This window comes from Taudactylus pleione, unplaced genomic scaffold (genome assembly GCF_031769625.1).
Source record: "Taudactylus pleione unplaced genomic scaffold, aTauple2 ptg001276l, whole genome shotgun sequence".
In the NCBI taxonomy this organism is placed as follows: Eukaryota; Metazoa; Chordata; class Amphibia; order Anura; family Myobatrachidae; genus Taudactylus; species Taudactylus pleione.
Window position 1 is genome coordinate 47501 of NW_028285676.1, and position 22669 is coordinate 70169.

General features: G+C 55.6%; 1 protein-coding gene across 1 annotated transcript in view; it reads right to left on the reverse strand.

The window, feature by feature from the left end:
- LOC148443413 (solute carrier family 52, riboflavin transporter, member 2-like) overlaps positions 1-22669 on the reverse strand; it is a gene marked incomplete at its 3' end in the record, with an annotated part of 209880 nt that overhangs the window by 27663 nt on the left and 159548 nt on the right. The window contains exon 6 of the mRNA XM_088462851.1: positions 9235-10087. Within this exon, the coding sequence (XP_088318977.1) occupies positions 9235-10087 (853 nt within the window). The remainder of the gene's footprint in view (positions 1-9234; positions 10088-22669) is intronic.

The window sequence follows — 22669 nt, forward strand, 5'->3', positions numbered from 1 at the left end:
CACAGGAGGCACGAAGGGAGGCTGTATCCGGAGAACACCCTGGAAAGAGGTGTGAACATCCGGTAGTGTAGCAATCCGTCGCTGAAACCACACGGACAATGCAGACACATGAACCTTCAGAGAGGCCAGGCGTAAGCCGAGGTCCAAACCTGATTGAAGGAACTCCAAGATTCTGGAAACCTGGAACCCCTGAGGATCTGGATTCACACCACTGAAAGCAAGTGCGCCACACCCTGTGGTAAATCCGTGCGGAGGCAGGCTTGCGTGCCCTAAGCATGGTACCAATGACTGAACTGGAGAAACCCCTAGACCTCAAGACGGCTGTCTCAAGAGCCACGCCGTCAAAGACAGCCGACCCAGATCCGGGTAAAGGCAGGGCCCTTGAGACAACAGGTCCCGACGCTGAGGAAGAAGGTACGGAGCGTCGATGGAGAGACACCTCAGATCGGAGTACCAAGGACGTCTGGGCCACGCCGGAGCAACCAGCACGAGCGTGCCGCCGTCCTGCTTGAATTTCCGCAAAACCCGAGGAAGTAAGGATATCGGAGGAAACAGATACGCCAGGTGAAACGTCCATTTCACCGACAGCGCGTCTACCAGACTGGCGCCTGCGTCTCTTGTCCTTGACCCATAAACGGGCAACTTGTGATTGTGACGGGAGGCCATCAAGTCCAGCTCCGGCAGCCCCCACCTGTCCACGAGTAGCTGAAACACCTCTGGGTGAAGCGACCATTCCCCGGGATGCACGTCGTGACGGCTGAGGAAGTCCGCCTCCCAATTGAGGACTCCGGGAATGAAGACTGCCGAGATCGCTGGAATGTGACACTCCGCCCAAGCAAGGATGCGAGACACCTCCGACATTGCTGCCCGACTTCGAGTTCCTCCTTGGTGGTTGATATACGCCACCGTGGTGGCGTTGTCGGACTGCACCTGAACCGGCCGTCCGTAAAGAGCGGGACCGGACGACTGCAGGGCCCGATAAACCGCCCGCAGTTCCAGAATGTTGATGGGAAGAAGAGCTTCTTCCGCAGACCAACGACCCTGAAGTGACAACGAGCCGGTCACTGCCCCCCAACCCCGAAGACTGGCATCCGTCGTGAGCAGGACCCAGTGCGGGATCCAAAAGGGACGCCCCTCGACCAGATGAGCTGTCTGAAGCAACCAAGCCAAAGACTGCCGAACCTCCGGGGACAACACCAGCAACTGAGAGCGGATCCGGTGAGGTAACCCGTTCCATTCCGATAGAATCAGCCCCTGCAGAGGCCGGGAATGGAACTGGGCAAATTCCACCCTGTCGAATATTGACACCATGGAGCCCAAAACCCTCATAGCCGAAAGGACCGACAGGCGGCAACTGCTCAGGCAACTGTGTATCCTCAGCTGCAGGGAGGAGACCTTCTCCGGGGTCAGGAAGATCCTTTGCTGCCGAGAATCCAGCAGGGCTCCCAAATGAACCATCCGCTGAGATGGAATCAGGGAGGACTTTTTCCAATTTATCAGCCACCCGTGCGCTTGCAGGCAAGCGACCGTCAAGTGGAGATGATGAAGCAGTACCTCCGGGGAACTCGCCAGCAACAGGAGGTCGTCCAGATACGGTAGTAGCTGTACATTCTGGTTCCGAAGATGTGCGGCCATGACCGCCATAATCTTCGTGAACACCCTCGGTGCCGTGGAGAGACCAAAGGGTAGCGCCCGGAACTGGTAATGGTGTTGAAGGATAGCGAACCTCAGATACCGCTGGTGCGAAGGTGCTATCGGAACATGGAGGTAGGCGTCCTGGATATCCAGGGACACCATGTAATCCCCCGGTTCCATCGCCAGAATGATGGAACGTAACGTTTCCATCCTGAACTTGGGAACTCTGAGGAATTTGTTCAGAGACTTCAAGTTGAGGATAGGGCGATGAGAACCATTGGGTTTCCGCACCAGAAACAGAGAAGAATAGAACCCCGTCCCTCGTTGTAATTGAGGAACGGGAACAATGACCCCTGCTGTCAGCAAGGACTCTATAGCTTCCTGAATCTGTAAAGACTTCGTCGTATCCTGAGAAGGACTCGTGCAGAAAAACTGGTGGGGCGGTCTGTGCCGAAAAGACAGGGCGTACCCCTGGGAGACCACTTCTCGAACCCAGGCATCCGTGGTGGTATTGTGCCAGCACTGGGCAAATAGAAGTCGGCCTCCCACTCTGGGGTCCCCCAGAGGGAGGCCCGTCCCATCAGGCAGAAGGTTTATCTTCCTGCTTGGAAGAAGGGCGCCTGGCACTCCAGGGCTGCTTCTTGGGCTTAGAAGCGGCCTTGGTCATCGACTGCCTCGGGAAGGACTGACCTTTTGCCTTGCCCTGAACCCGAAAGGACCGAAAAGCAGAGCTCCGTACCTTGGTAGGAGCAGAAGCCGAAGGGAGGAAGGCTGATTTAGACTTAGCCAGAGTGTCCACAATTTTGTCCAAGTCTGGACCAAAAAGCAACTCCCCATTAAAAGGTAAGGCCTCCAGTCCCTTTTTGGAGTCAGCGTCAGCTCTCCAAGACCTCAGCCACAAGGACCGACGCGCCGACACAGCTGCAGCCGACACCCGAGAGGTTAGCAGGCTTGCGTCTAACGATGCTTCCCCAATGTAGGAAGCCGCATCCCTCATTTGACCTATCAACGCTCTCTGGATCTCCGGAGCATCTTCCGGAAAGGTATCCTCCAAAGCATTGGCCCAGCTCTCGATGGCCTTAGCCACCCAAGAGATGGCCATGGACGGACGGGCCACCGCCCCCGAGAGAGAGTAGATAGACTTCAAACAAGTCTCCACCTTCCTGCCCGTGGGATCCTTCAGGGAGGAGATCGACGGCAAAGGCAGCGTAGCACTTTTAATTAAGCGGGTAACGTGGGAATCCACCGCTGGAGGAGTTTCCCACTTCCTGCAATGAGCCTCTGGAAACGGATAGTTCGAAGCCAACCGCTTCTGCGGTTGGAACCTCTTGCTGGGCAACTGCCAGGCCCCTGCCATATGATCCGTCAATTGATCGGACAGGGGAAAAACCGTCGAAGCTACCTTGGCCTTTTTAAAATTTGGGTATTTTGACCTGGGGGCGGGCACATCCTCCTCAATGTGAAGGATGGCCGGCACCGCCCTAACCAATGCCGGCACATTAATGGAAGACTTAGCCTCCATCTCCTGGGCCCCGGCATCCGAGTCAGAGTCTTCATGGATCTCCCCGTCATCCGAAGACACGTCCGTGTCCGTGAACTGAGCTGCCAGTGAAGCCGGAACGGAACGCTTGGACGCCCGTGGGGGCAAATCACTGTGCAACATATGTTGAAAAGCCGATGACGAAGCCGCCAGACTCTGAACAGAGCTGGAGAGGACGTCCACCCAAGGCGGGGGTACTGCCTGAGGATACCCCTGAAAAGGTAGCATCGACTGCTGCGGCACCGTGGGGGTTTGCACGTATACCGGCAAACCCGCATAAAGACCCACAGTCTGAGACCCGGGAGGAGACTGCACCAGACGAGTCACACCCGGGGAACGGGGCATGGTAGGCTGGGGCAACGCCCTAGAAGGGCCGCAGTCGGGACCGCAAGTCGGTCCGCGATTGACGCCAGCACTTGCGTAAACATTGCCCACAGAGGATCCTGCGCCACCGGGGGTTTAGAGGGTCCAGGTACCAACTGGCACCGCCCGCACAGACCGTCCTCAGACAATTCTGCCCCGTCAACCCCTGCCGAACAGCGTCGGCAGGAAAACAACACAGGAGCCTCGGAGCGCTCATTCCCCTCATCAGACATGACACAAACTTTTTTGCAAAAAAGTGTCTCACCGAAACGAGGTGAGGCGTATAACACCCACGCACTCCCAAGTATGCAACCCAAACAGCCCACAATATGGTACTGGGGAGCACACCGCAGTATGTGACGGACCTCACAAATACGTAGATTTATATAAGTGAGGTACACAGAAAGAACACCCCTCCCCCACGCACCTGCGGGCCGTAGGAGAAGTAAAGGGATAGGTATAAGCTGACAGTAAGTAGAAATAAGCACAGACAGCAGCACTAGTAATAGTCACATACCATGCAGAGAAGTTATACTCACTGCACCTTCAGCTACAATCAACCTCCCAGATTCAGTGTCTGGGAGGGCTATAGCGCTGCGAATACCGTCCTTTGCAGGGGGAGAGGTACGCAGGGGAACTGGTCCACTGGAAGCCTGCCTGGGAGCTCTGCGATGCTGCCTGAGGAAGATGGCCGCCGGAGAGCTCTGAGGAGTGGCCGAGTGAGAACAGCCCAGCGACGCCAGCACACATGAGAGAAGGCGCGCTGGGCTGAGGGGAGGAGCGCTGAAGCAGGGAAGGCTGCCCCCCCTGCTAGTACTAAACCCCCGGGGAAGCCGGTTCCCCGCCGGTACTTACACCCCGGGGCCAGCGGACACGCGGGGTATTCCTGAAGAAGGGGAGCCCGCCGCCGCTACTAGCGCCGCCGGTCTGTCCCCAGAGACCGGCGGCATGAAGACTGCATTTTCCCCGCGTGCAGCGCTGACAGCGCTGCACGCGGCTTACCTGGCCCCTTCAGTCCGGCAGCAGTCCTTGGGTGGTCCCGGAGCCACGCTAGCACTGACTCCGGGGTCCCGCTGCGATCCCCGGATCAGTACCGGCGTCGCAGCGCCAGCGGGGCTGTTGGAGCGGCAGCATAGACGTCCAGATGGACAGTCTGATGCTGCCGCTCTGAAGACAGTAAAAATAAAATAATAAAATCTTCTTCATTTTTTAAAAAAATAAATAAATAAATAATAAAGCTTAGGGGCTGCTTATGCAGCCCCACTGTGCAGGGTGACCCGACTCCGGCCGGGCACCAACTAAAACTGAGGTGCCTGTGGCCGGGGCGGGGTATAGAGGAGGACAGACCCAAGTGCATCCTGGAAGCAGCAAAGCTTTAACTGTGTGGTGCCCATGGATCCAGATCCAGCTATACCCCAAGGTCAACCCTGTGGACCCCCTATGGACACTGAAGTAGAAACTAAATTTGTGACATATATTATACAATGTCCCTGCAAGAAATTACATGTAGGAAAGACTACTCGCATGGTAAGGAACGCATCTCTATGCATAGGTCCTCGATAAAAAAGCATTTATACAGCTGGAAAGTAATACTCCAGCGGTGGGCAGACACTTTGTGACAGCGGGACACTCCATCAATGACTTTCGTTATACGCCTTTGGATCATGTGCCCGCTCTCAGAAGGGGTGGAGACGCACTAGATGCTGGTAAGATAAGAATGGAGATGGATGTACAAGCTTGGGACCATGGTGCCCATTAGACTAAACAAAGAATTCACTTTTTCTGCATTCTTGGGTCAATAATTCTTACCATTTGTAGTTATCAGGTTATATTGGTTTATCGGATTTGGCTCCCCACACTCTTAATGCGTTCTTATATAATGTGGTTATAATACTGATTGAAAGATTTATATTTCTTCATTAACTTATATCTAAGCGATCCTGATTCCAGTAAATAAGACGACGATTAAATAGCAAAAAGAGTGTCAAATATATTTGTATGTTTATGTACTGAATTATTGTTATATATCTACTTAGCTTCTAGGGTACACTATTTATATGTATTATTGCACATTTTGTTTAGGTCTGCTGGACCTTTGCACACATCGTGTCACTGACTGCTTGGTGCTTCCCGCGGCCGGCCAACTTTAGCGTCTGGTGTCTCCTTGGTTACCCCTGTCGCATCATCAATGGCGTGACGTGGATGCGCGCGGCTGTGCACACGATGTGACGCTGGTGTCTGTAACTCGGTCCAGGTGAGTTATTTTGTCTTAATTTTCACTGGGTATATAAAACGGCTATTTTGTATTAGTTATCAGTCCCTTGATGAAGGTAGGTGAGACGTCTGTCGGGACTCAGCAGGTTATGAGCATGGCTCCCTGGCTCTCTCTCTATATATATGAGCATGGCTCCCTGGCTCTCTCTCTATATGAGCATGACTCCCTGGCTCTCTCTCTATATGAGCATGGCTCCCTGGCTCTATCTATATATGAGCATGGCTCCCTGGCTCTCTCTCTATATGAGCATGGCTCCCTGGCTCTCTCTCTATATATATGAGCATGGCTCCCTGGCTCTCTCTCTATATATGAGCATGGCTCCCTGGCTCTCTCTCTCTATATATGAGCATGGCTCCCTGGCTCTCTCTCTCTATATATGAGCATGGCTCCCTGACTCTCTCTCTCTATATATGAGCATGACTCCCTGGCTCTCTCTCTCTATATATGAGCATGGCTCCCTGACTCTCTCTCTCTATATATGAGCATGACTCCCTGGCTCTCTCTCTCTATATATGAGCATGGCTCCCTGACTCTCTCTCTCTATATATGAGCATGACTCCCTGGCTCTCTCTCTCTATATATGAGCATGGCTCCCTGACTCTCTCTCTCTATATATGAGCATGGCTCCCTGGCTCTCTCTCTATATATATGAGCATGGCTCCCTGGCTCTCTCTCTATATGAGCATGACTCCCTGGCTCTCTCTCTATATGAGCATGGCTCCCTGGCTCTCTCTATATATGAGCATGGCTCCCTGGCTCTCTCTCTATATGAGCATGGCTCCCTGGCTCTCTCTCTATATATGAGCATGGCTCCCTGGCTCTCTCTATATATATGAGCATGGCTCCCTGGCTCTCTCTATATATATGAGCATGGCTCCCTGGCTCTCTCTCTCTATATATGAGCATGGCTCCCTGGCTCTCTCTCTCTATATATGAGCATGGCTCCCTGACTCTCTCTCTCTATATATGAGCATGACTCCCTGGCTCTCTCTCTCTATATATGAGCATGGCTCCCTGACTCTCTCTCTCTATATATGAGCATGACTCCCTGGCTCTCTCTCTCTATATATGAGCATGACTCCCTGGCTCTCTCTCTCTCTATATGAGCATGACTCCCTGGCTCTCTCTCTCTATATATGAGCATGACTCCCTGGCTCTCTCTCTATATATGAGCATGGCTCCCTGGCTCTCTCTATATATGAGCATGGCTCCCTGGCTCTCTCTCTATATGAGCATGGCTCCCTGGCTCTCTCTATATATATGAGCATGGCTCCCTGGCTCTCTCTATATATATGAGCATGGCTCCCTGGCTCTCTCTATATATATGAGCATGGCTCCCTGGCTCTCTCTATATATATGAGCATGGCTCCCTGGCTCTCTCTATATATATGAGCATGGCTCCCTGGCTCTCTCTCTATATGAGCATGACTCCCTGGCTCTCTCTCTATATATGAGCATGACTCCCTGGCTCTCTCTCTATATATGAGCATGACTCCCTGGCTCTCTCTCTATATATGAGCATGACTCCCTGGCTCTCTATATATGAGCATGACTCCCTGGCTCTCTATATATGAGCATGACTCCCTGGCTCTCTCTCTATATGAGCATGACTCCCTGGCTCTCTCTCTATATGAGCATGACTCCCTGGCTCTCTCTCTATATGAGCATGGCTCCCTGGCTCTCTCTCTATATGAGCATGGCTCCCTGGCTCTCTCTCTATATGAGCATGACTCCCTGGCTCTCTCTCTATATGAGCATGACTCCCTGGCTCTCTCTCTATATATGAGCATGACTCCCTGGCTCTCTCTCTATATATGAGCATGGCTCCCTGGCTCTCTCTCTATATGAGCATGACTCCCTGGCTCTCTCTCTATATATGAGCATGGCTCCCTGGCTCTCTCTCTATATGAGCATGACTCCCTGGCTCTCTCTCTATATGAGCATGGCTCCCTGGCTCTCTCTCTATATGAGCATGGCTCCCTGGCTCTCTCTCTATATGAACATGGCTCCCTGGCTCTCTCTCTATATGAGCATGACTCCCTGGCTCTCTCTCTATATGAGCATGACTCCCTGGCTCTCTCTCTATATGAGCATGGCTCCCTGGCTCTCTCTCTATATATGAGCATGGCTCCCTGGCTCTCTCTATATATGAGCAGAGCATGGTTCTCTCTCTATATATGAGCATGGCTCCCTGGCTCTCTCTATATATGAGCATGGCTCCCTGGCTCTCTCTCTATATATGAGCATGGCTCCCTGGCTCTCTCTCTATATATGAGCATGGCTCCCTGGCTCTCTCTCTATATGAGCATGGCTCCCTGGCTCTCTCTCTATATATGAGCATGGCTCCCTGGCTCTCTCTATATATGAGCATGGCTCCCTGGCTCTCTCTATATTTGAGCATGGCTCCCTGGCTCTCTCTATATATGAGCATGGCTCCCTGGCTCTCTCTCTATATGAGCATGGCTCCCTGGCTCTCTCTATATATATGAGCATGGCTCCCTGGCTCTCTCTATATATATATGAGCATGGCTCCCTGGCTCTCTCTATATATATGAGCATGGCTCCCTGGCTCTCTCTCTATATATGAGCATGGCTCCCTGGCTCTCTCTATATATGAGCATCTGAAACCTAAGTTTTACACGTTCAACTATGTCAATAGCTGGTTTTTGATCCCTGATGCATTGACTGTTTTTTTTTACCTCTTCTTGATGATGTATTAAGTAGTTTGGTGATTGAATATTAACGGAGTGCTGGTCTGATTCCATTTGTCCTGTTTGGGACTTGCTGCTGCTGCTGTGTTTTACTTCTGACCCTGCACCCTCATTCATTTTCTTGCTGAGTGCGATCCATATGTCGTAGAGACATAGAGATATCTATAAATAATGGAGATATAGCCCGGCACTCCTCTTACAGATATGCAGGACCCGGGTGCCCTCCGTGAACATGGTGCATAAAATAGAAGATAACAGCGGCACTGCGGGAGTTTGAAATTACAAATAAATTGTATTCACAACATGTGAAGCCGACGTTTCGAGGCCACAACGCCCCTTTGTCAAGGTGTACAATACGTCTACTTCACATGGTATGAATACAATTTATTTGTAATTCCAAACTCCCGGAGTGCCGCTGTTTTCTTCTATCTATATATCTTTACCATGAATATACATGTGCAGTAAGTATACAGCACTGAGGGGACTGTAAATCTCTCATCCTACATGGCTGGTTACCATTTAGTAGTACACATCAGCTTTACAATAATATGGCCATGGGGACCCTTCTCCAGTTGGCGTTTAGAAGAGGGTCCATAATCACAGCTTTGGGGGCATCTCTGATACAGGTCCCCAGCTTGGTGGAGTTTTATGAGATCCAGACCCACCCATTACACCTCAACAATCACCCCCCGTCCGCCCCTCCACCTCACCTGCACAGGACACACATGGCGATGAAGCAGGCGGCTGGATTGGCGATGTTGCTCAGTACGACAGACAGGTGATAGGCATCGGCCCCGTAGGGTAGGCAGCTGTAGGTCTGTACAGAAGGTAAGATCCCGTTGCTCAGGGCATTGGACACTCCCAGGAGAACCAGCAGGTAGATATTACGGGATGTCCAGAATGTCTGCACCTCCACAGGATCCCGTGCCTTCTCCTCCTCAGGACTTCTCAAGGGGTTTGAGTCCTCCGATCGCTCCCCAGCCCGGTGATCAGTCCCCACGCCAAGTTCTTGCTCAGATTCTTTTTTGCCTCTTTTATGCCAAACTAGCAAAATGGCAAATGCCACAGTGGAGACACCGAGCAGAGAAAATAGTCCCCAGAAGTACGAGGAGGCCGAGAAGTTTATCTGCATATAGTGGGGCTCACTGGCGTTGTTAAATGTGTTATTTCTGCATTCAAGTCGCCCCACACCTTGCCCCAGCGCCATCACGCAGGGAAATAGGGCACTCAGGCCCTGCCCAATAAAGAAACTGCGCACGTACTGCTGGGGGAAACGGTACATGAAGGGCAGGAAGGTGACGTTAGATGTACAACAGCCCAGAGCCAGCAGGTATGCCAGGAGCAGGTATGGCACACTACGCTCCTCACCAGCCACCGGTACACGCCAGTTCCAGAACACAGCCAGGAAGGCCGCCGACAGGAGGCTCAGTCCATGTATGGAACGAATAAGCCATGGCTCAGAAACCCGGCCTGGTGGGCACAGGCGATGACTAAGGGTGACTGCCAGGGGGCCAATGTTTGCTAAGGCGATGAGCACAGTGAGGTAGGCAGGCAGGTTCCATCCTGAGGGAGAAAGAGCACAAGGAGGTATCAGGCATCTGACATTAACTGAGGCATAAGCTCCATGTGACCATACAGAGTGCAGAGGTGTGAGCTCCATGTGACCATACAGAGTACACAGGTGTGAGCTCCATGTGACCATACAGAGTACACAGGTGTGAGCTCCATGTGACCATACAGAGTACACAGGTGTGAGCTCCATGTGACCATACAGAGTACACAGGTGTGAGCTCCATGTGACCATACAGAGTACACAAGTGTGAGCTCCATGTGACCATACAGAGTACACAGGTGTGAGCTCCACGTGACCATACAGAGTACACAGGTGTGAGCTCCATGTGACCATACAGAGTACACAGGTGTGAGCTCCACGTGACCATACAGAGTACACAGGTGTGAACTCCATGTGACCATACAGAGTACACAGGTGTGAGCTCCATGTGACCATACAGAGTACACAGGTGTGAGCTCCATGTGACCATACAGAGTACACAGGTGTGAGCTCCATGTGACCATACAGAGTACACAGGTGTGAGCTCCATGTGACCATACAGAGAACACAGGTGTGAGCTCCATGTGACCATACAGAGTACACAGGTGTGAACTCCATGTGACCATACAGAGTACACAGGTGTGAACTCCATGTGACCATACAGAGTACACAGGTGTGAGCTCCATGTGACCTACATGTGACCATACAGAGTACACAGGTGTGAGCTCCATGTGACCATACAGAGTACACAGGTGTGAGCTCCATGTGACCATACAGAGTACACAGGTGTGAGCTCCATGTGACCTACATGTGATCATACAGAGTACACAGGTGTGAGCTCCATGTGACCATACAGAGAACACAGGTGTGAGCTCCATGTGACCATACAGAGTACACAGGTGTGAGTTCCATGTGACCATACAGAGTACACAGGTGTGAGCTCCATGTGACCAGAGTACACAGGTGTGATATCCATGTGACCTACATGTGACCATACAGAGAGAAGGGGTGTGAGCTCCATTTGACCATACAGAGTACACAGGTGTGAGCTCCATGCGATCATACAGTATACAGTACAGGAATACAGAGATACAAGCTCCCTGCGATCATACAGTACAGAGATACGAGCTCCATGCGATCATACAGTATACAGTACAGGGATACAAGCTCCATGCGATCATACAGTATACAGTACAGGGATACAGAGATACGAGCTCCATGCGATCATACAGTATACAGTACAGGGATACAGAGGTACGAGCTCCATACGATCATATAGTACAAAGATACAGAGATATGAGCTCCATGCGATCATACAGTACACAGTACAGGCATACATAGATACGAGCTCCATGCGATCATACAGTACAAAGATACAGAGAGCTCCATGCGATCATACAGTACAGGGATACAGAGATACAAGCTCCATGCGATCATACAGTATACAGTACAGGGATACAGAGATACGAGCTCCATGCGATCATACAGTACAAAGATACAGAGATATGAGCTCCATGCGATCATACAGTATACAGTACAGGCATACATAGATACGAGCTCCCTGCGATCATACAGTACAGGGATACAGAGACACGAGCTCCATGCGATCATACAGTACAAAGATACAGAGATATGAGCTCCATGCGATCATACAGTACAAAGATACAGAGATATGAGCTCCATGCGATCATACAGTATACAGTACAGGCATACGAGCTCCCTGCGATCATACAGTACAGGGATACAGAGATATGAGCTCCATGTGATCATACAGTACAGGGATACAGAGATACGAGCTCCATGCGATCATACAGTACAGAGATACGAGCTCCATGCGATCATACAGTATACAGTATAGGGATACAGAGATACAAGCTCCCTGCGATCATACAGTATACAGTATAGGGATACAGAGATACGAGCTCCCTGCGATCATACAGTACAAAGATACAGAGATATGAGCTCCCTGCGATCATACAGTATACAGTACAGGCATACATAGATACGAGCTCCCTGTGATCATACAGTACAGAGATACGAGCTCCATGCGATCATACAGTATACAGTACAGGGATACAAGCTCCATGCGATCATACAGTATACAGTACAGGGATACAGAGATACGAGCTCCATGCGATCATACAGTATACAGTACAGGGATACAGAGGTACGAGCTCCATACGATCATATAGTACAAAGATACAGAGATATGAGCTCCATGCGATCATACAGTACACAGTACAGGCATACATAGATACGAGCTCCATGCGATCATACAGTACAAAGATACAGAGAGCTCCATGCGATCATACAGTACAGGGATACAGAGATACAAGCTCCATGCGATCATACAGTATACAGTACAGGGATACAGAGATACGAGCTCCATGCGATCATACAGTACAAAGATACAGAGATATGAGCTCCATGCGATCATACAGTATACAGTACAGGCATACATAGATACAAGCTCCCTGCGATCATACAGTACAGGGATACAGAGACACGAGCTCCATGCGATCATACAGTACAAAGATACAGAGATATGAGCTCCATGCGATCATACAGTACAAAGATACAGAGATATGAGCTCCATGCGATCATACAGTATACAGTACAGGCATACGAGCTCCCTGCGATCATACAGTACAGGGATACAGAGATATGAGCTCCATGTGATCATACAGTACAGGGATACAGAGATACGAGCTCCATGCGATCATACAGTACAGAGATACGAGCTCCATGCGATCATACAGTACAGGGATACAGAGATACAAGCTCCCTGCGATCATACAGTATACAGTATAGGGATACAGAGATACGAGCTCCCTGCGATCATACAGTACAAAGATACAGAGATATGAGCTCCCTGCGATCATACAGTATACAGTACAGGCATACATAGATACGAGCTCCCTGTGATCATACAGTACAGGGATACAGAGATACGAGCTCCATGCGATCATACAGTACAAAGATACAGAGATATGAGCTCCATGCGATCATACAGTACAAAGATACAGAGATATGAGCTCCATGCGATCATACAGTACAAAGATACAGAGATATGAGCTCCATGCGATCATACAGTATACAGTACAGGCATACATAGATACGAGCTCCCTGCGATCATACAGTACAGGGATACAGAGATACCAGCTCCATGCGATCATACAGTATAGAGATTCCCTTAGAACTATTACAGGCAATGTTAGACCGCAAATTGTTAAGTATTGCCACCTTGTGGTAGCGTGGTAAACTGCACCTTCTAGAATCAATCCATTATTATTATACCACACAAGTTCAAACTTGCATTTATCTCCATACAAGAGAGACTGCACAGGAGTTACCCCTACCCCATAATAGCCATAGCCTGACAATGTGGGTACATGCTGGAAACCGTAATACTTTAGTTGGATTTCAGGATTATCTGTTTGCAGGGCCGTAAAAAGGGTCTAAAAGAGCCCTTGCCGCCCACTCCAACTACATGCAACGTCATTACATTGTGCGCAAAGGTGTCGGGGGTGGCACAGAGCGAGTTTAAGAAGCTGTACACATGGCAGGGTGCCTGTCTGTAGTGTGCAGAGGACACTCCTGGTGACACTGGTGCAGGATACTGGCTGCAGGGTGCCTGTCTGTAGTGTGCAGGGGACGCTCCGGGTGGCACTGGTGCAGGATACGGGCTGCAGGGTGCCTGTCTTTAGTGTGCAGAGGACGCTCCGGGAGGCACTGGTGCAGGACAATTGCTGCAGGGTGCCTGTCTGTAGAGTGCAGAGGATGCTCCGGGTGGCACTGGTGCAGGATACTGGCTGCAGGATGCCTGTCTGTAGTGAGCAGAGGACGCTCCGGGTGGCACTGGTGCAGGATACTGGCTGCAGGGTGCCTGTCTGTAGTGTGCAGAGGACGCTCCGGGTGGCACTGGTGCAGGATACTGGATGCAGGGTGCCTGTCTGTAGTGTGCAGAGGACGCTCCGGGTGACACTGGTGCAGGATACTGGCTGCAGGGTGCCTGTCTGTAGTGTGCAGAGGACGCTCCGGGTGGCACTGGTGCAGGATACTGGCTGCAGGGTGCCTGTCTGTAGTGTGCAGAGGACGCTCAGGGTGGCACTGGTGCAGGATACTGGATGCAGGGTGCCTGTCTGTAGTGTGCAGAGGACGCTCCGGGTGACACTGGTGCAGGATACTGGCTGCAGGGTGCCTGTCTGTAGTGTGCAGAGGACGCTCCGGGTGGCACTGGTGCAGGATACTGGCTGCAGGGTGCCTGTCTGTAGTGTGCAGAGGACGCTCAGGGTGGCACTGGTGCAGGATACTGGCTGCAGGGTGCCTGTCTGTAGTGTGCAGAGGACGCTCCGGGTGGCACTGGTGCAGGATACTGGCTGCAGGGTGCCTGTCTGTAGTGTGCAGAGGACGCTCAGGGTGGCACTGGTGCAGGATACTGGCTGCAGGGTGCCTGTCTGTAGTGTGCAGAGGACGCTCAGGGTGGCACTGGTGCAGGATACTGGTTGCATGGTGCCTGTCTGTAGTGTGCAGGGGACGCTCCAGGTGGCACTGGTGCAGGATACGTGCTGCAGGGTGCCTGTCTGTAGTGTGCAGGGGACGCTACGGGTGACACTGGTGCAGGATACGTGCTGCAGGGTGCCTGTCTGTAGTGTGCAGGGGACGCTACGGGTGACACTGGTGCAGGATACTGGCTGCAGGGTGCCTGTCTGTAGTGTGCAGGGGACGCTCCGGGTGACACTGGTGCAGGATACGTGCTGCAGGGTGCCTGTCTGTAGTGTGCAGGGGACGCTACGGGTGACACTGGTGCAGGATACGTGCTGCAGGGTGCCTGTCTGTATTGTGCAGGGGACGCTCCGGGTGGCACTGGTGCAGGATACTGGCTGCAGGGTGCCTGTCTGTAGTGTGCAGGGGACGCTCCGGATGGCACTGGTGCAGGATACTGGCTGCAGGGTGCCTGTCTGTAGCGTGCAGAGGACGCTCCGGGTGACACTGGTGCAGGATACTGGCTGCAGGGTGCCTGTCTGTAGCGTGCAGGGGATGCTCCGGGTGGCACTGGTGCAGGACGCTGGCTGCAGGGTGCCTGTCTGTAGCATGCAGGGGACGCTCCGGGTGGCACTGGTGCAGGATACGGGCTGCAGGGTGCCTGTCTGTAGCATGCAGAGGACGCTCCGGGTGACACTGGTGCAGGATACTGGCTGCAGGGTGCCTGTCTGTAGTGAGCAGAGGACGCTCCGGGTGGCACTGGTGCAGGGTGCCTGTCTGTAGTGTGCAGAGGATGCTCCGGGTGGCACTGGTGCAGGACACTTGCTGCAGGGTACCTGTCTGTAGTGTGCAGAGGACGCTCCGGGTGGCACTGGTGCAGGATACTGGCTGCAGGGTGCCTGTCTGTAGTGTGCAGAGGACGCTCCGGGTGGCACTGGTGCAGGATACTGGCTGCAGGGTGCCTGTCTGTAGTGTGCAGAGGACGCTCCGGGTGGCACTGGTGCAGGATACGGGCTGCAGGGTGCCTGTCTGTAGTGTGCAGAGGACGCTCGGGTGACACTGGTGCAGGATACTGGCTGCAGGGTGCCTGTCTGTAGTGAGCAGAGGATGCTCCGGATGGCACTGGTGCAGGATACTGGCTGCAGGGTGCCTGTCTGTAGTGTGCAGGGGACGCTCCGGGTGGCACTGGTGCAGGATACGGGCAGCAGGGTGCCTGTCTGTAGTGTGCAGAGGACGCTCCGGGAGGCACTGGTGCAGGACACTTGCTGCAGGGTGCCTGTCTGTAGTGTGCAGAGGATGCTCCGGGTGGCACTGGTGCAGGATGCCTGTCTGTAGTGTGCAGAGGACGCTCCGGGTGGCACTGGTGCAGGATACTGGCTGCAGGGTGCCTGTCTGTAGTGTGCAGAGGACGCTCCGGGTGGCACTGGTGCAGGATACTGGATGCAGGGTGCCTGTCTGTAGTGTGCTGAGGACGCTCCGGGTGACACTGGTGCAGGATACTGGCTGCAGGGTGCCTGTCTGTAGTGTGCAGAGGACGCTCCGGGTGGCACTGGTGCAGGATACTGGCTGCAGGGTGCCTGTCTGTAGTGTGCAGAGGACGCTCAGGGTGGCACTGGTGCAGGATACTGGCTGCAGGGTGCCTGTCTGTAGTGTGCAGAGGACGCTCAGGGTGGCACTGGTGCAGGATACTGGCTGCATGGTGCCTGTCTTTAGTGTGCAGGGGACGCTCCAGGTGGCACTGGTGCAGGATAAGTGCTGCAGCGTGCCTGTCTGTAATGTGCAGGGGACGCTACGGGTGACACTGGTGCAGGATACGTGCTGCAGGGTGCCTGTCTGTAGTGTGCAGAGGACGCTCCGGGTGACACTGGTGCAGGATACGGGCTGCAGGGTGCCTGTCTGTAGTGTGCAGAGGACGCTCCGGGTGGCACTGGTGCAGGATACGGGCTGCAGGGAGCCTGTCTGTAGTGTGCAGGGGACGCTCCGGGTGGCACTGGTGCAGGATACGTGCTGCAGGGTGCCTGTCTGTAGTGTGCAGGGGACGCTACGGGTGACACTGGTGCAGGATACTGGCTGCAGGGTGCCTGTCTGTAGTGTGCAGGGGACGCTCTGGGTGACACTGGTGCAGGATACGTGCTGCAGGGTGCCTGTCTGTAGTGTGCAGGGGACGCTCCGGGTGGCACTGGTGCAGGATACTGGCTGCAGAGTGCCTGTCTGTAGTGTGCAGGGGACGCTCCGGGTGGCACTGGTGCAAGATACGGGCTGCAGCGTGCCTCTCTGTAGTGTGTAGAGCATGCTCCGGGTGACACTGGTGCAGGACGCTGGCTGCAGGGTGCCTGTCTGTAGTGTGCAGAGGACGCTCCGGGTGGCACTTGTGCAGGATACTGGCTGCAGGGTGCCTGTCTGTAGTGTGCAGAGGACGCTCCGGGTGGCACTGGTGCAGGATACTGGCTGCAGGGTGCATGTCTGTAGTGTGCAGTGGACGCTCCGGCTGGCACTGGTGCAGGATACTGGCTGCAGGGTGCCTGTCTGTAGTGTGCAGAGGACGCTCCGGGTGGCACTGGTGCAGGATACTGGCTGCAGGGTGCCTGTCTGTAGTGTGCAGGGGACGCTCCGGGTGGCACTGGTGCAGGATACTGGCTGCAGGGTGCCTGTCTGTAGTGTGCAGAGGACGCTCCGGGTGGCACTGGTGCAGGATACTGGCTGCAGGGTGCATGTCTGTAGTGTGCAGAGGACGCTCCGGGTGGCACTGGTGCAGGATACTGGCTGCAGGGTGCCTGTCTGTAGTGTGCAGAGGACGCTCAGGGTGGCACTGGTGCAGGATACTGGCTGCAGGGTGCCTGTCTGTAGCATGCAGGGGACGCTCCGGGTGGCACTGGTGCAGGATACGGGCTGCAGGGTGCCTGTCTGTAGCGTGCAGAGGACGCTCCGGGTGACACTGGTGCAGGATACTGGCTGCAGGGTGCCTGTCTGTAGCGTGCAGGGGACGCTCCGGGTGGCACTGGTGCAGGACGCTGGCTGCAGGGTGCCTGTCTGTAGCATGCAGGGGACGCTCCGGGTGGCACTGGTGCAGGATACGGGCTGCAGGGTGCCTGTCTGTAGCATGCAGAGGACGCTCCGGGTGACACTGGTGCAGGATACTGGCTGCAGGGTGCCTGTCTGTAGTGAGCAGAGGACGCTCCGGGTGGCACTGGTGCAGGGTGCCTGTCTGTAGTGTGCAGAGGATGCTCCGGGTGGCACTGGTGCAGGACACTTGCTGCAGGGTACCTGTCTGTAGTGTGCAGAGGACGCTCCGGGTGGCACTGGTGCAGGATACTGGCTGCAGGGTGCCTGTCTGTAGTGTGCAGAGGACGCTCCGGGTGGCACTGGTGCAGGATACTGGCTGCAGGGTGCCTGTCTGTAGTGTGCAGAGGACGCTCCGGGTGGCACTGGTGCAGGATACGGGCTGCAGGGTGCCTGTCTGTAGTGTGCAGAGGACGCTCGGGTGACACTGGTGCAGGATACTGGCTGCAGGGTGCCTGTCTGTAGTGAGCAGAGGACGCTCCGGGTGGCACTGGTGCAGGATACTGGCTGCAGGGTGCCTGTCTGTATTGTGCAGGGGACGCTCCGGGTGGCACTGGTGCAGGATACGGGCAGCAGGGTGCCTGTCTGTAGTGTGCAGAGGACGCTCCGGGAGGCACTGGTGCAGGACACTTGGTGCAGGGTGCCTGTCTGTAGTGTGCAGAGGATGCTCCGGGTGGCACTGGTGCAGGATGCCTGTCTGTAGTGTGCAGAGGACGCTCCGGGTGGCACTGGTGCAGGATACTGGCTGCAGGGTGCCTGTCTGTAGTGTGCAGAGGACGCTCCGGGTGGCACTGGTGCAGGATACTGGATGCAGGGTGCCTGTCTGTAGTGTGCTGAGGACGCTCCGGGTGACACTGGTGCAGGATACTGGCTGCAGGGTGCCTGTCTGTAGTGTGCAGAGGACGCTCCGGGTGGCACTGGTGCAGGATACTGGCTGCAGGGTGCCTGTCTGTAGTGTGCAGAGGACGCTCAGGGTGGCACTGGTGCAGGATACTGGCTGCAGGGTGCCTGTCTGTAGTGTGCAGAGGACGCTCAGGGTGGCACTGGTGCAGGATACTGGCTGCATGGTGCCTGTCTGTAGTGTGCAGGGGACGCTCCAGGTGGCACTGGTGCAGGATAAGTGCTGCAGCGTGCCTGTCTGTAATGTGCAGGGGACGCTACGGGTGACACTGGTGCAGGATACGTGCTGCAGGGTGCCTGTCTGTAGTGTGCAGAGGACGCTCCGGGTGACACTGGTGCAGGATACGGGCTGCAGGGTGCCTGTCTGTAGTGTGCAGAGGACGCTCCGGGTGGCACTGGTGCAGGATACGGGCTGCAGGGAGCCTGTCTGTAGTGTGCAGGTGACGCTCCGGGTGGCACTGGTGCAGGATACGTGCTGCAGGGTGCCTGTCTGTAGTGTGCAGGGGACGCTACGGGTGACACTGGTGCAGGATACTGGCTGCAGGGTGCCTGTCTGTAGTGTGCAGGGGACGCTCTGGGTGACACTGGTGCAGGATACGTGCTGCAGGGTGCCTGTCTGTAGTGTGCAGGGGACGCTCCGGGTGGCACTGGTGCAGGATACTGGCTGCAGAGTGCCTGTCTGTAGTGTGCAGGGGACGCTCCGGGTGGCACTGGTGCAAGATACGGGCTGCAGCGTGCCTCTCTGTAGTGTGTAGAGCATGCTCCGGGTGACACTGGTGCAGGACGCTGGCTGCAGGGTGCCTGTCTGTAGTGTGCAGAGGACGCTCCGGGTGGCACTTGTGCAGGATACTGGCTGCAGGGTGCCTGTCTGTAGTGTGCAGAGGACGCTCCGGGTGGCACTGGTGCAGGATACTGGCTGCAGGGTGCATGTCTGTAGTGTGCAGTGGACGCTCCGGCTGGCACTGGTGCAGGATACTGGCTGCAGGGTGCCTGTCTGTAGTGTGCAGAGGACGCTCCGGGTGGCACTGGTGCAGGATACTGGCTGCAGGGTGCCTGTCTGTAGTGTGCAGGGGACGCTCCGGGTGGCACTGGTGCAGGATACTGGCTGCAGGGTGCCTGTCTGTAGTGTGCAGAGGACGCTCCGGGTGGCACTGGTGCAGGATACTGGCTGCAGGGTGCATGTCTGTAGTGTGCAGAGGACGCTCCGGGTGGCACTGGTGCAGGATACTGGCTGCAGGGTGCCTGTCTGTAGTGTGCAGAGGACGCTCAGGGTGGCACTGGTGCAGGATACTGGCTGCAGGGTGCCTGTCTGTAGCATGCAGGGGACGCTCCGGGTGGCACTGGTGCAGGATACGGGCTGCAGGGTGCCTGTCTGTAGCGTGCAGAGGACGCTCCGGGTGACACTGGTGCAGGATACTGGCTGCAGGGTGCCTGTCTGTAGCGTGCAGGGGACGCTCCGGGTGGCACTGGTGCAGGACGCTGGCTGCAGGGTGCCTGTCTGTAGCATGCAGGGGACGCTCCGGGTGGCACTGGTGCAGGATACGGGCTGCAGGGTGCCTGTCTGTAGCATGCAGAGGACGCTCCGGGTGACACTGGTGCAGGATACTGGCTGCAGGGTGCCTGTCTGTAGTGAGCAGAGGACGCTCCGGGTGGCACTGGTGCAGGGTGCCTGTCTGTAGTGTGCAGAGGATGCTCCGGGTGGCACTGGTGCAGGACACTTGCTGCAGGGTACCTGTCTGTAGTGTGCAGAGGACGCTCCGGGTGGCACTGGTGCAGGATACTGGCTGCAGGGTGCCTGTCTGTAGTGTGCAGAGGACGCTCCGGGTGGCACTGGTGCAGGATACTGGCTGCAGGGTGCCTGTCTGTAGTGTGCAGAGGACGCTCCGGGTGGCACTGGTGCAGGATACGGGCTGCAGGGTGCCTGTCTGTAGTGTGCAGAGGACGCTCGGGTGACACTGGTGCAGGATACTGGCTGCAGGGTGCCTGTCTGTAGTGAGCAGAGGACGCTCCGGGTGGCACTGGTGCAGGATACTGGCTGCAGGGTGCCTGTCTGTAGTGTGCAGGGGACGCTCCGGGTGGCACTGGTGCAGGATACGGGCAGCAGGGTGCCTGTCTGTAGTGTGCAGAGGACGCTCCGGGAGGCACTGGTGCAGGACACTTGCTGCAGGGTGCCTGTCTGTAGTGTGCAGAGGATGCTCCGGGTGGCACTGGTGCAGGATGCCTGTCTGTAGTGTGCAGAGGACGCTCCGGGTGGCACTGGTGCAGGATACTGGCTGCAGGGTGCCTGTCTGTAGTGTGCAGAGGACGCTCCGGGTGGCACTGGTGCAGGATACTGGATGCAGGGTGCCGGTCTGTAGTGTGCAGAGGACGCTCCGGGTGGCACTGGTGCAGGATACTGGCTGCAGGGTGCCTGTCTGTAGTGTGCAGAGGACGCTCAGGGTGGCACTGGTGCAGGATACTGGCTGCAGGGTGCCTGTCTGTAGTGTGCAGAGGACGCTCAGGGTGGCACTGGTGCAGGATACTGGCTGCATGGTGCCTGTCTTTAGTGTGCAGGGGACGCTCCAGGTGGCACTGGTGCAGGATAAGTGCTGCAGCGTGCCTGTCTGTAATGTGCAGGGGACGCTACGGGTGACACTGGTGCAGGATACGTGCTGCAGGGTGCCTGTCTGTAGTGTGCAGAGGACGCTCCGGGTGACACTGGTGCAGGATACGGGCTGCAGGGTGCCTGTCTGTAGTGTGCAGAGGACGCTCCGGGTGGCACTGGTGCAGGATACAGGCTGCAGGGAGCCTGTCTGTAGTGTGCAGGGGACGCTCCGGGTGGCACTGGTGCAGGATACGTGCTGCAGGGTGCCTGTCTGTAGTGTGCAGGGGACGCTCCGGGTGGCACTGGTGCAGGATACTGGCTGCAGAGTGCCTGTCTGTAGTGTGCAGGGGACGCTCCGGGTGGCACTGGTGCAAGATACGGGCTGCAGCGTGCCTCTCTGTAGTGTGTAGAGCATGCTCCGGGTGACACTGGTGCAGGACGCTGGCTGCAGGGTGCCTGTCTGTAGTGTGCAGAGGACGCTCCGGGTGGCACTTGTGCAGGATACTGGCTGCAGGGTGCCTGTCTGTAGTGTGCAGAGGACGCTCCGGGTGGCACTGGTGCAGGATACTGGCTGCAGGGTGCATGTCTGTAGTGTGCAGTGGACGCTCCGGCTGGCACTGGTGCAGGATACTGGCTGCAGGGTGCCTGTCTGTAGTGTGCAGAGGACGCTCCGGGTGGCACTGGTGCAGGATACTGGCTGCAGGGTGCCTGTCTGTAGTGTGCAGAGGACGCTCCGGGTGGCACTGGTGCAGGATACTGGCTGCAGGGTGCATGTCTGTAGTGTGCAGAGGACGCTCCGGGTGACACTGGTGCAGGATACTGGCTGCAGGGTGCCTGTCTGTAGTGTGCAGAGGACGCTCAGGGTGGCACTGGTGCAGGATACTGGCTGCAGGGTGCCCTGTCTGTAGCATGCAGGGGACGCTCCGGGTGGCACTGGTGCCAGGATACGGGCTGCAGGGGTGCCTGTCTGTAGCGTGCAGAGGACGCTCCGGGTGACACTGGTGCAGGATACTGGCTGCAGGGTGCCTGTCTGTAGCGTGCAGGGGACGCTCCGGGTGGCACTGGTGCAGGACGCTGGCTGCCTGTCTGTAGCATGCAGGGGACGCTCCGGGTGGCACTGGTGCAGGATACGGGCTGCAGGGTGCCTGTCTGTAGCATGCAGAGGACGCTCCGGGTGACACTGGTGCAGGATACTGGCTGCAGGGTGCCTGTCTGTAGTGTGCAGAGGACGCTCAGGGTGGCACTGGTGCAGGATACTGGCTGCATGGTGCCTGTCTTTAGTGTGCAGGGGACGCTCCAGGTGGCACTGGTGCAGGATAAGTGCTGCAGCGTGCCTGTCTGTAATGTGCAGGGGACGCTACGGGTGACACTGGTGCAGGGATACGTGCTGCAGGGTGCCTGTCTGTAGTGTGCAGAGGACGCTCCGGGTGACACTGGTGCAGGATACGGGCTGCAGGGTGCCTGTCTGTAGTGTGCAGAGGACGCTCCGGTGGCACTGGTGCAGGATACGGGCTGCAGGGAGCCTGTCTGTAGTGTGCAGGGGACGCTCCGGGTGGCACTGGTG